This window comes from Mesocricetus auratus, unplaced genomic scaffold, assembly GCF_017639785.1.
Source record: "Mesocricetus auratus isolate SY011 unplaced genomic scaffold, BCM_Maur_2.0 Super-Scaffold_100019, whole genome shotgun sequence".
In the NCBI taxonomy this organism is placed as follows: Eukaryota; Metazoa; Chordata; class Mammalia; order Rodentia; family Cricetidae; genus Mesocricetus; species Mesocricetus auratus.
In genome coordinates, this window is record NW_024429200.1 from 18,138,994 (window position 1) to 18,154,858 (window position 15,865).

The 15,865-nt window shown below is 36.2% G+C and overlaps 1 protein-coding gene across 4 annotated transcripts in view; it reads right to left on the minus strand.

Annotated features, from left to right (window-relative positions):
• The window catches only part of Ptprz1 (protein tyrosine phosphatase receptor type Z1), a 171,343-nt gene that overhangs the window by 66,678 nt on the left and 88,800 nt on the right, over positions 1–15,865 (minus strand). For all 4 annotated transcript variants that reach the window (XM_040728493.1, XM_040728492.1, XM_040728495.1 and 1 more), the window contains exons 3-8: positions 14,684–14,863; positions 12,833–12,984; positions 9,001–9,096; positions 8,465–8,531; positions 1,802–1,959; positions 1,509–1,659 (exon numbers count right to left, since the gene is read on the minus strand). In XM_040728493.1, coding sequence (XP_040584427.1) covers positions 1,509–1,659; positions 1,802–1,959; positions 8,465–8,531; positions 9,001–9,096; positions 12,833–12,984; positions 14,684–14,863 — 804 coding nt within the window. The remainder of the gene's footprint in view (positions 1–1,508; positions 1,660–1,801; positions 1,960–8,464; positions 8,532–9,000; positions 9,097–12,832; positions 12,985–14,683; positions 14,864–15,865) is intronic.

Below are 15,865 nucleotides of genomic sequence, written 5' to 3' on the forward strand. Positions count from 1 at the left end.
CATGGAGTCCAGCTGAACATTGTTTATCTTGAACTCCATGGCTGTGATGCCACCTGAGAGTTGTCCTGTGCATTGGCCAGATTCAGTGTGGTGATAATGGTCCCATAAGAGATGATCTCTGAGTGGAGGAATACCTTGCTTGAGTTTAGTAGAACAAGGAGCAGGCAAAAATGTGAAGATAGTGGGCAGGGGCACGCTGCATAGAGGAAACATCTTCAGTGTGACTTGTGAGGATGTGTCTCCCTGCTTCAGGGGACCTCATGGAGTTTAGAGCGAGAGAAAAACCTTGATGAAGATGGGCCAGCTTTAGGATACGTGAGTATGAAACATGTCCTACAATAAGTGACACACTATGATCTTACTCTTAAAGAATCGAGGATCCATCCAGAGTTTAAATAACATGTGATTTAAAGTATAACGAAAAAAGCAATCATTTTTAATTTGCTGTTTAGTCTATTGCATTTTGTAAAAGAGGGTGGTTCAGGTTCATTTTCATTTTTTTCTGATCAATTACATATTATTCACTACAAAACTATTGAAGTAATTGATGTGGCTGGCAGAAATGTTACAGAATTTTATTACTTTGGGCAATTTTAACTTGAATGCTAATGTCACACTAGATACAATTATTCAACATTGTCATTTTTTGGGTTGGATAGCAAACACTTCTAAATATTACATTAAAACAATAAAGTATGAACATTAGCTATTAACTTAAATTGATATTAAATTAATATTATTCATGATAACATTAAGTGCAGAGCTGAGATAAAAGATTATCTAGTTGGGAAAGTCTTAAATTCTCAAAGTGAAGGCTACTTTAACTATTTCTTCATGGGTTACTACATTTATGACGACTTTAACTACTATGTCATCACAAAAGGCACAGTACATATGAAGGGAACCCACCTTTCCCCTCCTACTGGTTGGTTATGACAAAAACAAACTTATTTTCCTCCAAAGAAGGAAACTGAGGACATTTTTGTTAATTAATAGTAATTCAGTATAATGTTTTCAATACCTGTTAGGGGCTTGACTTTTTTCTTGGAACTAGCAACACAGGTGTGTGTACCATGATCTCATGCTGAGGTTCAGTTCTTGTTACCATCTCCAGTCCCTGCCCCTGGGGATGCCTACCAGACATAACACCCAAGATCTACCTCTGCTTCTTATTCCTTTTCCCCTTAGAGCTTTAAGACCAGAAGATGCTAGAAAGTGAAGATGGAAAATGTATGTAGGGTTTGCTACTTATTGTTGTAATTTGGAAAACTGGCTACCATTTACCAGATCTTATTTTTTCTTACCTGTAAAAAATTCATAAAGGAAGAATAGATTTTCCACATTCTCATTTGTAGATGTGGGAACCACAATTTAGGGAAGCTAAATTGCTTGCCTACAGCTACAAAAGTTAATTTAAAGCTTTCAAACACTGTGTTTTCCACCACACCAAAATAACCACCCATGCTAAGCCTGTGGAGGGCACAGAAAAATGATATTTCAATACATACCTGCTTCATGAATCTCTTCTTTTCCAGTGTATGAGGAAAACACCTGCCTGGAAAACTTGTACTGTTGTTCTCGGAAATTGTTTTGTAAGTAATCCATCAACATGACATAGCCAGACTGTTGCATTGTGAGAACTTCACAAAATACAGCCAGCTGGAAAGAAGACCAAATCGTTTAACAGGCCTGCTTCAAAAGCCCCAGCAAATGCTTTAAAGTGATACTCTGTAGCAAAGCCACAAAACAATGCTTTTACAATAGCTTCAAATCACTTCATTGTGTGAGCCTCAGAGATTACCTGGCTTTCGGAAATGCTAACTGTATCCTTCAAAACAATCCATTCAACGGTGTCTGTGCAGGGAGGAGATGTCAATGAGCCGTTGTAAATGTAATACTTCTCAGTAGAGTTTGGCAGAAGGTTCTGCAAGATGAATGGCTCTAAGGCAGCCTGCTTCCCTATGAAGTAATAACACACATCTCAGCTGGAGTCCCAACACTTACCTATCAAATGTGCTACGAAATAAGGGCTCACTCTGACTTACATGCTTAGAACTGAAGTTTTAAGAATGTTAGCTATATATGTATGTACATATAGTATAATACGCATACCACAAATTGCCTTAAATATATCATTACAGGCTGTTAGATGTCTTGTCTTGTAGCCTGACACTAAAAAAAAGAACATTTCATATAAAAAGGTAAAGAAATCTCTGATTACATCAATAGATGCCACCTACATATTTTGAAAAATAAAATCACTCTAGTTCATAGACTATAAAAACAAAGGCCTAACCTGTTGACGATTATTGTCAAAAGTCTATAGTGTGCATTGGTTTAAGAGTGATATACTGAAAGTTTCCCCTAAAAATTAAGAATGAGGCAAGCGTGTCTTAAGTCTTCACTTTTGTTTGGTATTAAGCATGAAGGAGAAGAACAAAACCGTGCTGAGTGAGGTGGCACATGTCTTGATCCCGTCACCCTGGAGGCCGAGGAGGAGGATCAGGAGATGGAGGCCTGCTTGGGTTAATCAGGAAGAAGGGGCTGGGAAGAAAGGGATTCCCATTTACAGGAATTGAGATCATGGTTGTGCATCTGTGGCTCAGGGAACATTACAGAAGAGGAGGCAGATAGACTTTAAGAGCCAAAATACCAGGATGTTGGGTGTTAAACATTCTAAACATTCTCTCCTAGAAATGGCTGCCCAAACAATATTCAACAATGACAATTTCAATGGACATGTTAATGTGAAGGTGGGAAAATGTCATGGGATCCCATCCCAAGACAGGCAACCAATGATTGCTGGGAGGGGAAAAATTAACCTCTCCCAGGGGTTAGCCCCTTATTCGTTGCCCAGTGAAGATTGGTCAGTCCTAAAAGCCATATACACACAAACAACAAAAGCATACTCAGCAAGTTATATTTATGTACATTGTGCATACACATACATATACACACATATATACATAAATATGTGCATATATGGAACAGTAACAGTCAAAGAAAAAGAGGTTATCTACTTGATAGTGAGGAGCGATATGGAATGGACTGAGGGAGAAAAGGGAAAATGGAAGAGCTGTAATTCTATTTTGATTAAAAAGTTTTCTTTTTTTGAAGGGAGCTTTCTAAATAGTGTTCAAAATGGCTATCACTCCACAGTCAACTGCAAAAAAAGAATGTGAAGTAGTCCCTCTGAAAAACATTTTTTAAGGAATCAGAAGGCTGAGAAAACTTTTGGACAAGTAATTAGGTGATTGTTGTGGGGAAAAACAGAGAATAAGAAAGCCAAAATGTGTTCTAGCCAGCATTCTTTGGATTCTGGGTTCTTTGGAATTTCAAAATCAATACAAACTGATGCTCCTTCTTATTCTTTGATCCACTGCCCTCATGAGTTAGGACATTTCCATGTTTTAAAAATTCTGGTATGTATAGAAGCATGACAAAATACTATTAATTACAGATAAGGAAAATTGAGTAGAGAAATATCTCAAGTGTTCTGGAAAAGGATAAATAGTAGAAATGTTACTAGTATGGAATAAGCAATGTGTTGTAATCTGAATAAACACTTATCTTTTAAGAAATACTTTAAAGTGTAAAAAAAAAGAAGAATTAAAGGCATGAACACAATTGCACCGGTAAGAATTTGTATGGCAGGGAATTATGCAAGCTTATGTGCAGGTGAAGAGTTGAAGAGCTCTTACTATGTCTATAGACATTGTAGAACCGATTGAATGTGCGCCAAGTGTTTTATTTCTTTCCTCATTTAAATTCTGTATTACTTTTACCGCATACCACATTTGCATGCTTCAAAATAAAATGGAATAAAGCATGTATATTAAGTATTTTAAATGACTATTCAGTTTAATAAATGAATCTAGCAAAGTCACTGTGCATAATACGAATACAAGAAATCAATTATACTTCTACATCAGTTTCAAACAATAAAAATTAATTTTTCTATAACGACTTTTCCCTCTATTCCTTTTCTTTAGATTTTTGTCATACAATGTATTTTGATATATTCTGTCCAAACTTTCCTCCAATACCTCCCAGATTCTTCCTTCTACCTCCTTACTCCATGCCTTTTCTGTCACTTAAAAAACAATAAAACCCCAAACCAAACAAAAACTACAAAAAGCATGAAACAACAAACAAACAGACAAAATTGGGGTCTGTTTTGTGTTGGCCAACTACTCCTGCATATGGGGCCTGCCCTGGAATATGGTTGATATAACAGGGTAACTCCATTGAAGAAAACCGATATTTTCTTACCCAGAAGCTATCAACTGCAAAAACAACATGGGTTAAAATAGCAGCAAATATGAAATACAAGTAGATCTGCTAATGCTGTATGAAGTCTCTATGTTGTAATATATTCATATTCTATGAGATAAAATCTTTTTAAAAAGGTATAAATATGCCGGGCGGTGGTGGCACACGCCTTTAATCCCAGCACTCAGGAGGCAGAGGCAGGCGGATCTCTGTGAGTTCGAGACCCGGCTGGACCGACAGCCTCCAAAACAATACAGAGAAACCCTGTCTCATATTTTGAATACACTATGCATATATACCTTTAAATATATATATATATGTATGTATATTCTTGTACATGAACTTACTGCAGTTTAGAAAATTCTTATACAATTATGTGTACACTTTATTTTTGCATATTTCCAACAGTTCTGTCAACAGCACAACTTGGCCACCTGGCTCTTTCTGCACTTTCCTTACTCATATAGGCTGTTACTTGGTGGCTAGCTGGATGCCTTGCATTTGCTCATCTTTCTCAATATATAGCACCGTCCATATCTTCTGCTCTATCCAGGAGAGTTAGGTCATTACACAGTATCCTGGAAGCCAGTTTAGTCTGTGTGAGAGGGCACCTTATTAGAGAAACCCAGGGAGTTTTCAAATAACATCAGCGTCACAGACTTCCCATCATTGAAAATAGACATTCTAGGAGTGGAGGCTGGCTGCAAGCCTTTTTAAAGCTATCCCCAGATGATACAGACACATAGTCAAGGTTAAAACCCAGGTATAAGAAAGTGTTTTCAAGATTTTCACCTTTCTGATAACATTTTTCATGGGTAGTATTAATAAAATTAGAACTAATTGACTACAGTTAGAGTTAAAAGCTAAGTCTTACAAATAGAATACTATTTGACTGAATTACATTCTCCTGGATCAAATAAAATCTTATTTCAATCCATTAGAAAATTCACATTTTGTTTGGCTTAGTGAACTATTGTTGTCTAGATATATTCAATATCAAGATGAGGTTACTAGAATTCAGTGTCACACTAGGATTGGGAAAAGTCCATGAGACCTCAACCCTACACAAATAACTATGGGTAACTGAGGAAAGCTTGAGCAGGAGAGGTGGGGAGTGCCAAATAGAAAATATACATATAGGTGGCATTATATGTATTGAAAATGTTTTATTTAGGAACATATATGTATATGCATATACATATATGCATGCAATAATAATTAGTGGGAAAAGAGGCTATGTATTTGGCAGAGAGTGGGCAGGGGTATTTGAGAGGGCTCATAGGGAGGAAACGGGAGGGAGAAATATAATTAAATTATAATCTCAAAAATGAAAAAATAATTATCAGAGTTCAGATTCCAACTTAAGTTCTAGGAAATGATCGGGGTACTAATGTATGGATATTTTTCAGTTTCAGATTCCTGTTTTTAAGGCTTGAATTTTTTGTGATTAAATAATCTCTCTTGAATGGTAAATGGACTAAAATTGTTTTTGTTTTCTACTAAAGACAAAATTTCTTTTACATGTGTCTTATGAAATTACAATTGTGGAATATACTAATTCAATAAAGAGGCAGAAATTGATGCCCTACTACCTGGGAGAAGTTTAACTGATTCCAGAAGATCTAAAGTCAGGGCAGAGAGGACAAGGGTTTGAGACCTTTGTGGAGATGTGGAGCACAGAATTTTATGGAATATGAAGAAAATTAAAGGTAAAGAAAGTTAAGAAGAAAGAGAAATCTTATTTTTTTCTCCTTAATACAGAATCAGATCTGTCTTTTCTGGACCTTAGCAGGCATATTCCCTTGCTGAGGGGCTAAAAGTTCATGCTGTTTGTTGCAGCTGGTATTTGCATGTTTGTCCTAAAATTCTGCCCTAGATATGACACAGATTTTTCAATTATGGGTCTGCTTTTCAACTACACCACCATATATTGAGAAAATTAGACTGTGGTGGTATTTTGTGACTTGAAAACTAGTCACGAATTTCATCTGAATAACTGTGTAAGAGGGAATCATACCTGGGCCAGCAGCACTTCACTAGTGCTCAGGCATTCATATCAATCACCAGTTTGTCAAACACAGATGAGTAACCGCCCAACTTGCTAGATCCTTCCAATGCAAGGTTGACAATGGGAGCAGGAAAGTTGGGGCAGAAAGACAGGTAAGTGAAGACCACAAAACAGCCAACCACCAGGGGAGTGCTGCTGGGGGGCTTAAAACCAATTATTACCTACAACAATGGTATGTAAGGGGCCTGCTCAAAACTGCTTGTGAGGGGTTTTCAGTATACAGTGGCCTGAGCCTAGTCTGCAATTGAGCAAGCCGCACAAGTAGTTCTGATGAGACTGTCCACTTGAGAACCACCAGTAATATGACCTGCAAGTTTTTCTTCTTTGCAGCTGGAAAGATTCACTAATACTTCTCTATTCTGTCTGCTCTGCTTAAAGACTATTGATAATTGATATTTTGTCTCTGTATTACTGCAAAGTTACCACCTCTCTACTCAGTCTATAGATACAACAATGCCTAGCGTCAAATAGTTACGGTGAGAGGAAGATGAGAAAGAATAGGTTCTTAAAGTGAAATGAGGTTTGTCTTTTACAGAGAAATGTAGGAGATGAGCAACCGGCCCATGTTATAGTAAACAGATTTTATATTCTGAATGATGTTTGTGATATTGAGTTGTGGACAACTCTCTTTACATAGAGAACATGAGTCAGGATTTGGAAGTGTAAACACAGTCCAAGATCCTTTTTGTCTAAGAGTAAGAACTACTTCCAATCTTTAAGATTCCCTATAATAGCTCAGCAGACCAAACTGAGAAGTCCTTAGCTTACTAGATTCTAGGGAATGTTCTAGGCTCCAAACAAAGATAGGGGAAGTTATGCAACTTTACAAGTTAGAGTTAATAGTCTGGTTCTCTTGTCCCCCCAGCTGATGCAAAACACAGAAACAGCCCAGGTTCACATTTTATACCCCTTTAAGGAAGTGTTGAAATCCAACCCAGTTCCCTTCCTTCAGTTGGAGAATCCACTTTGTGCCCTACAGAGAGAAAATTAAGAGTTGCTTATGGTATTTGGTGTTGAATTCTGCTTCTCGGTGGGCTGAGGGGGCAGTCAGCTGGATCTTGCTTTTGGTTAAGAAGCAGGCTTCTGCTCTGCAGGAGTCCACACATTCCTGACTTGTGAAAAGTTCAGTCAATTCTGATCCTCAAATGTAAGTGACAGAGATGAATCAATCCTAGGTTGGGGCTGTGCTTTCACAAAAGGGGACTATGTAAGCCTTGTTTCTGGCTTCAGATTCGGTGGCTTTCCAGGGAGGAATGGTTTATATTTTATTGATAACCAGGGGAACATTAATATTGTTTGTGTGGGCACAGGTTTTGGGCCTGTCACAAACGTTGTCAAAAGCATTTGCTGCGATAGATGACAAGCTCCACAAAGTTTCTATCAGACAGAATAATATAAAGTGCATTCCATCCTGTTCTATGTAAACATGCAAATTCTTATAAATATCTTCATTCTTTAAAATACTCATCTGTCAAAAAACCACCAGAGAATTAGATGTCTACTTGAGTAAAATTCCCTTTTCACTTCATAATTTGATATTTATAAAAATTAATCAGTTTAATTATTGATTAAGTTGTGAAATTAATCAACAAAATTAATTTATTACAAAATAATTGCTTGATTAATTAATTATCTCCATATAGTCTTTAAGGGAATGTACGATACGGAAGCAAAATGGGTGAATGTTTTAAAAGCATAGCACAATCAGGTTATTTTTAAGAATGAATTAGACAATGTCAGATTCCTTTTTACATTGATAGCATATAATTTAATTTTTTAATTAGCCAATTAATGATTTATGTTTTTGAGACAGGACCTCCCTAGTGTAGCCCTGGCTGGCTACCCTGGAACTTGCTGTGTACACCAAGACTGCCTCGAACTCCTTTGACTTCTAAGTGCTGGGATTAAAGGCATGTGCTACCATACTCAAGCTTTCATAATTTTTATGGCACACAAAATTCCCTGATAAATGGTTTTTTATTTAGTGATAAATAGAGAAATCAGTCAAGTGTGGGAAGGGAAATACCCTCATATTTAAAGAATCTTCCTCTCCATCTTTCACAAGTGATTTTTGTCACACTGCAGGTACTCATAGGTATTCATATCTTAATATTAAAAGCTTACCAAAACGACTAACACTTTCAATTCCATCAATAATGGCTTTGAAATCCAAATTTTCTTCAATTCCCACCTGTCAGAGAAGAATGGCATTATAAGACAGGATCCAACGATTTACTGTTCAGCAATAAATTCCAATTTAAGTATAAAGTATAAAGTATGTGCCAAACACAACCCACCCCCCTTATTTTTTCAATTGTAAGGTAGAAAAAAACATAAAAATCAGGGAACTTTACATTTTACACTATGAAAAGTAAAATGGAAAATGTTGTGATTTAGTTACTGTTACTGAGTTGGGATATGCTTCATGAACAGATGGCCAAATCTGTGCACTTAGCACTGTCCAATTCATCTGGAAGAAACCTATTCAGTTAATGCATATGAGTTTTCTTTTAAACATACCGGTCAGGGGTCAGCTTTCCTGGAAATGACCAACAGTAATCAGTATGGTTGTGATCTTTTCCTCTTGTATTTATATTAACATTTACTCCTGACATTCTACAATTGGAAAGATTAGTTTCAAACTTATGTATAATAATTACCTCAAATAAAACAGATAAAGCCCTTAACCTTCCCTTTCCTTTCACTGCTTCTTCAAAACTTGAAAATCGATCCGCATCAAAGCAATAGACTTGCATCTGTAAATATAATAATGATAGTTTTATTAGAAGCACAGCACAAAAGCCAACAGAGACATAACAGAAAAGCTGACCAAGTCAGTAAGTTCTGCTGAAAAATTCTACAGACTATAGAGTTTTCCCAAATAATTTCTCAATTACACATATACTTATTTTGTGTATATACTTAGTTTGCTATCATTCGTGTCCTTGAACATAGAAAGAAATACAGAATCTTCTCTAACACAGCATGTACTACCAAGGGAATAGTAATAAGCATTCCAGTAATAATTCAATAAGTTCAATAATAATTGTTGAACTTAAAAAAATTGACAAAGGCTCTTAACTATTTTGGTTGAATTCAACAAACCTGGAGCTCCCCATTTCTTGAGTGAGCATTCCTTTCTTCATGGTCCATCACTGCAATGTTGGGTGTTATCATAGTGTACTTACTGTTATTACACTTGTATCTAAAAATGCCAAGTGTTTTAAGCTTCCTATTGTAACTTTTCCTGCTGTGAAGCTAGCCCTTGTGAGTGTCTACTCCACTCTAGATGCTCTGCCATGGCAGGTTGTATTCAAGCTTTTAACGTATTCTTTGCTCATGGGCTTAAATCCAGGTAACTTAGTTATATATATTCTGGGAGAATAGCCTGAAGATCTTGTGCCCACAGATCTCCAGAGAAACCAGGAATGTCAAGTATGCAGTATTGTTTTCCAGTGGGAAAGATGAAAAACGAGAATGGAAATGATTAACTGCTTGGTGATTTGTGTTATCTGTTAGGCCAGACCATATCAAGCTCCTACACCTAGGACTGGAAGTGGCTGGTAATCTAAATGACCTTTAGAGCTAGAGACTCCCCCACACTCCTACAATCAGGACCAGAGGTAGTTAGTAGTCCAAATGACTTCCATGCCATCTGTTTGACCAAGACCGAGCCCTTAAGCTAGTACAGGTAGCTTATCTCTAGAACCCATCTTCTTGGAATAAACGACATGTACCCTAAATTGAGTTTACACCAGGAGACCTTTAACAAATTGTACTGGACTTAAATGTGTTGGGAATAAACTGCCCAATATTAGACTTTCTGAAGTCTGATCCTGGTTGACGGAATCAATCTGCACTAGGTTTTCATTTTTAACATTCTAATGGTTCACTAACCTTCCCTGTGTGACACCTGCAGCAATGTCCTCGTATAAAGGTAGAATTCAGGCAAGAGTAGACAGCCTCTGAGAATGCTCAAGGATTGTGAGTGGAGAAGCACCATGTCCATCAGAATGGCAGTGGCTATGACGTGCCACCATGCCAGGGTATCTCAGCTGACATATGAAGGACAAATAGCTTTGAGCAACTTGAAATCAAAAGGTATGGGGGTTGTCATCCTTGTTGTAAGGAAGTACCCCCAGAAAGTATACACCAAGAAACTATAAGTGTGGGAAACTGAAAGATATTTTCTGTGACACCAGTGAATAATTGTAAGGGAGGGGCTGGAGAAACAGACAGTGGTCACACTAAGAAGCCATGGGAAGTCACCATTGCTCTCTAGAAAACAGTCATAATGATGGGATAGGAATAGGAGTGGGGATGGACTGAAGGAGACTAAGCTTAAACAAAGACTAATATATTGTCATTTAAAAAGCTATGAAGAAATAATGGTGGCTTGATTTGCTTCCTAAAACCCATATAACTTGTAAAAAAGAATTCAAAAGACTTGGTTGTGGGATTTGGGAGGCAAAGAAAGAAAAGGAGGGAAAGACAGAGGGAGGGGTGGAGGGAGGGAGGGGAAGAGGGAGGAAGGGAATGAAGGAAGGGAGAGAGGGAGGGAAGAAGGGAGAACAAATGAATAAGCGATGAACAAAGGGAAAGTTCTAGGATGTTCCTTTGAGATCCTGTTTGCACAACCGCATGGAAAATACTTCCAAGGATTTATTTACTTAACTTAAAGATTTGTTTATTTTTATTTTATGTGTATGAGAGTTTTGCCGGCTTGTCTGTCAATGCATCACATGTGTGTTTGGTACCTAGGAAGACCAGAAACGGCCACGTATCCTCTGGAACTGGAGTTACAGATGGTTCCCAGCCACAATATGTATGTGCGAATTGAACCTCAGTACTCTGCAGGCACAACAAATGCTCATAACCACTGAGTCAACTCTTCAGACTTGACTTATTTTTATTTTTAATGAGGTATTTATGCGTGTGTCTATGTGGACGTATATGCTGGTAAGTGTAGTTGCTGTCAGAGGCCATAACAGGGAGCTCGATTCCTGGAGCTGGAGATACAGGCAATTGTGGGTCATCTTGTGGGTACCGGGAACTGAACTCAGGTCCTTTGCAAGAGCAGTACACAATTCTTAATCCCTGAGCTATCTCTCCAGCCTGGAAAATATTTTTAAAAAGCAACACAGAAAAGAAACAGCAAGCAAGCCAAAGAGAGTCTTTTGAGTCAAATAGTTATTTAGAATTTAGTGCATACATTCTTTTGTACTTTTTTTGATTGTTCATGGCTTTTGCTTTGGATAGCTTTTTAAAAATATTTAAAAATTAGGTAACTGCATGAAAGCTTTGAAGTGAGATGCTATGCACTTACATAGTTGTTTTTATTTCTTTGACAATATTTAATAAATATGACTTTATTCCTGGATAGTTAATATGTAACACCTCCTGTTTATAGTCCACAAATGTACTTATCCGTATTTTTAAAGGTCTTTTGGTTCTATTACAGAATTCATCCTAGTTTTGTTTTTATTACTAGTAACTGTTTTGAGTTATAAAAGTAATAGAGTTTCATTGTAGGTAATGGAGGATTTATAAAGGAGCAAATATAAGAGGCATTTATAATACTATCAGCACAAGAAAGCTATTGTTCACCTTTTCAAGGTTTCTGTGAAAGATTTTTAAAGAGTAATAAACATATTCCCTACTTTAATTAACTCCATAAACTGGTACTAGTGGGTCTGTTTCATTGGACAGAAATAGAAGAATAGGCAAATCAAATGATTTGTACAACATCACGTCACTGAGGGTAGAGTCTGATCCATTTGATCTGTATAATTAGTTTTTATCTTTTACAAAGTTGGAAATATAATGCTGATCAGGCCATTTTATATTCTTATTTTTAATGCATTAATAAGATAAAACATTTTGTTGTGGGAAGGGTATGTAAATCATTCAAAACATGATATTTACAATGTCTAATATTCCATCATAATGTATTTAATCATGCTCTTTGTTTCAATATTTAATATTATAAATAAATCGTCACACATAAATTGGGGTATATTTATAATTATTGTTGCTATAATGTGAATCATAAAATACTGAAAATAAAAAAGTTTTAGCAACAAAACAAACTATTTCCCAGAAAGCTTAGCACTTTAGAGACACATAAACATCATTTATCATACTTACAACTCTTTTCAACTTTTAAACGTAAAAGTTTCCATATTCTAATTAAAAGACTTAAGTACAAGCATTCTGCTGTACTTTGATGAGATCACCCACTTTATTATTTTATTCATTCAATTCCTCATCTGCTTTGATTGGTAAGCTAGTCAGGAGCAATCTGGGTATCTAGAAGTAGAAAGCTAAAGATGCTCATTGACTTTACAGTCTTGCAAGGAAAGCACATATTGATTAAATCATCAAAGCACGACTGTATGTTCTAAATTTTGATCTAAACAGTAAGTCAAGCTCTAGGCTAGAGGAAATCTCAAAGATGTAGGCAGTAAACCTGAAATACGGCTGCTACCTTACCTCAAGTGGGAACTTCTGCCCTTCCAAACTGTGCTCCGAACCTTCGGAGGACATATTGCATTTTCCCCAGTGAAAAGTTATTTTGCTTGCTTTGAATAACTTTTCTGAAAGTCCTCCACTGAGATGGTAGTCATTAGTGAGATTTATTTCCACTAAAGCAAAACAAACAAAACAAAAACTAAAGCAAAACACCAAATATCACATCTAAGTTTGTGAAAAGCAAAATTAAGAATTTTTACTGAATCGCAGACACTGGCTAGCCAGCTAGTGATACAAGCTCCCACCGGTCATACTAATAAGAACGTCAGGCACAACAGTGACAATGAAAACAATGGCAGTCAACTGCTATCATTTATGAAGTCCCTTGTATGATATGAATTGCTTTATACCTCTTAACTACTTGATTCTCACATAACCTTAGGGAGCAAAGACCACTGAAATCTCTGTTACACATAAGGCAACTGAGTCACACACAAGGTAAGTGGTCTCTTCCAAAGTTTACACTGTCATTTGAAGAGCCACTGATAAACTCAGAGTGACTGTAAGGAACCAGTGCTTAACCATTATACACTAAAAGAATAAAGCAGAGATCCCATGTGAAAAGTACAGCTTTTAACATTCACAGAAATTGTATTAAACTGTAAATATTTTAAACAACTTACTTTTATTATTAAATTATAATCTCAAAAATGAAAAAATAATTATCAGAGTTCAGATTCCAACTCAAGTTCTAGGAAATGAACGGGGTACTAATGTATGGATATTTTTCAGTTTCAGATTCCTGTTTTTAAGGATTGAATTTTTTGTGATTAAATGGTAAATAGACTAAAATTGTTTTTGTTTCTACTAAAGACAAAATTTCTTTTACATGTGTCTTATAAAATTACGATTGTGGAATATACTAATTAAATAAAGAGACAGAAATTGATTTCCTACTACCCGGGAGAAGTTTAACTGATTCCAGAAGATCTAGAGGCAGGGCAGAGAGGACAAGGGTTTGAGACCTCTGTGGAGATGTGGAGCACAGGATTTTATGGAATATGGAGAAAATTAAAAACCTATTTCAATTTTAAATATTTTTTCTAATTTTTACAAAGATATACACTTGTATTTATACAATTCCCTGAAAAACTGTTTCGTGTCAAAGCAAAACAGCCAAAAGGGAAACATATAACATTTTGAAAATTACTATACTATATATGGTTTACCAGAATTTTCTTGAATGTTAAGGAAGTACATTTTGCATGTTTAAAAGATAGATAATCTTACAAAAGGTACTTGCTAAGTACCTCCTTAAGGATAGGTTGTAATTTTAAATTTCCCAAATGAAAGGGCTATTAGTTGGTTTTTTACACCTAATTGTAATTGATTATCTCATCATATTCAAATATTGATAACAGCATACAGCTGAACATCCAAGATCAAACTCTAATGCCCAAGATACAGAAATTCTGACCGTGTCTGAGTAAGCACTGAGTTACAAAATTTCACCAGCTGAACATCCAAGATCAAACTCTAATGCCCAAGATACAGAAATTCTGACCGTGTCTGAGTAAGCACTGAGTTACAAAATTTCACTAGCTCTGACTTCATCATCTTTTTCATATCAAGTGGCAAGACCACTCTCATTACACAAATGGGAAACATGACACAATGATATTGTTGATCACATGTTTGTACACATTTTCAAAATTTTTCATTTTGATGAAACATCTAATTTTCTCTGTTCCATTTCACTTATTCTACCACCAGCCTCTTTTCAGTCCCTAGCATACTCAAAAGAGATGCATCTTTATCTAACAGTAGTCTTTGTCTGAAAAACCTACCAGAGGAAAACGACAAGGACATTACCTGTTTTCCCAGTGTTGTGAATGAACGTGTTTTCCAAGGATGCTTTTTCCCAACCCTGAAATTTCAGTTTCTTAAGATTCACATTGACTTGTGTAAGATCTTCATCAATATTAATAGGAGACTGCTTTGGGCTATTACATATTGGATATTTCTTTCCCCAATTTTTTTGATTTAGCGCTCCTAGGGAAAAGTAAGAACAAGGGAATTAGTTTCTTAAATTACCATGTAAAAACTAGTATTTGGTTTTATCCAATAATAACTTACATGAAAATAGATTAGAATGGTAGAAAATTGTCATATATTTAAAACAAATCATACAATAATTATGCCTTGATTAGGGGCTGGATTTTAAATGCCTCATCATCTCCCAAGTCACAAGAGAATATGGTGTAGACCGATGTTTCTCCAAAAGTTGAGTTTACTTAGAATTTCCTAAAATCCCAATCATATAAACTATTGATCCACTCATACACTTGCTAAATTCAAATTCAGGATTCATCAGTAGCTTGTTTTGGCTGTTGCTTTTTCCAAGTCTTCAGAAAGCCAAGTTGCTATGTAAGTAGGAAGCCGAGACCAGTCTCCAGATAGAAAGGTCAGGCAGTGGAGTGGTTCTGACATCTTTAGCAACCCACACAGGATAGCCTACTTCAGACCCTCTGTCACTCCAGCCACCAAAAGATTTGGCTTGATTTCCATCTCTTCAAGTTGTATTTCTGAAAACATAATCATTAAGCTATCCTTGTACTACTGGTCATACAATCAGATCTTATTATATAACCACATCAAACCAAAATACCCTGTCAATATTTCAGTGTCCAGTGAGGGAATTTTCATCTCTTCTACAAAATGAACAGCCCTCTGAACCAAAAGTGCCTAATTGCCTTTATTTTCCTCCCACTATCATCCATCATCTTGCACATTCACAGCATCAAAGTGATGCTAAGAATGGATGTTTTTAACCTAATGCTTACAATGCTTACAATATTATTAATTCCAAGACTTAAACTTTTCTCATCTTCTACACAGTTATTGCAAGGAAAGGAAAATGGCAGCATAGTTTAGGTGGCTATAATTCTGAAAACTTTTCTTTCTAAAAATGAGTATGGGTGAAGTCTAATTTATATCACTAGAATTTTGGGAAATCCCAAGTTAAGACGTTTGGTACAGCACCTGCCTACACTA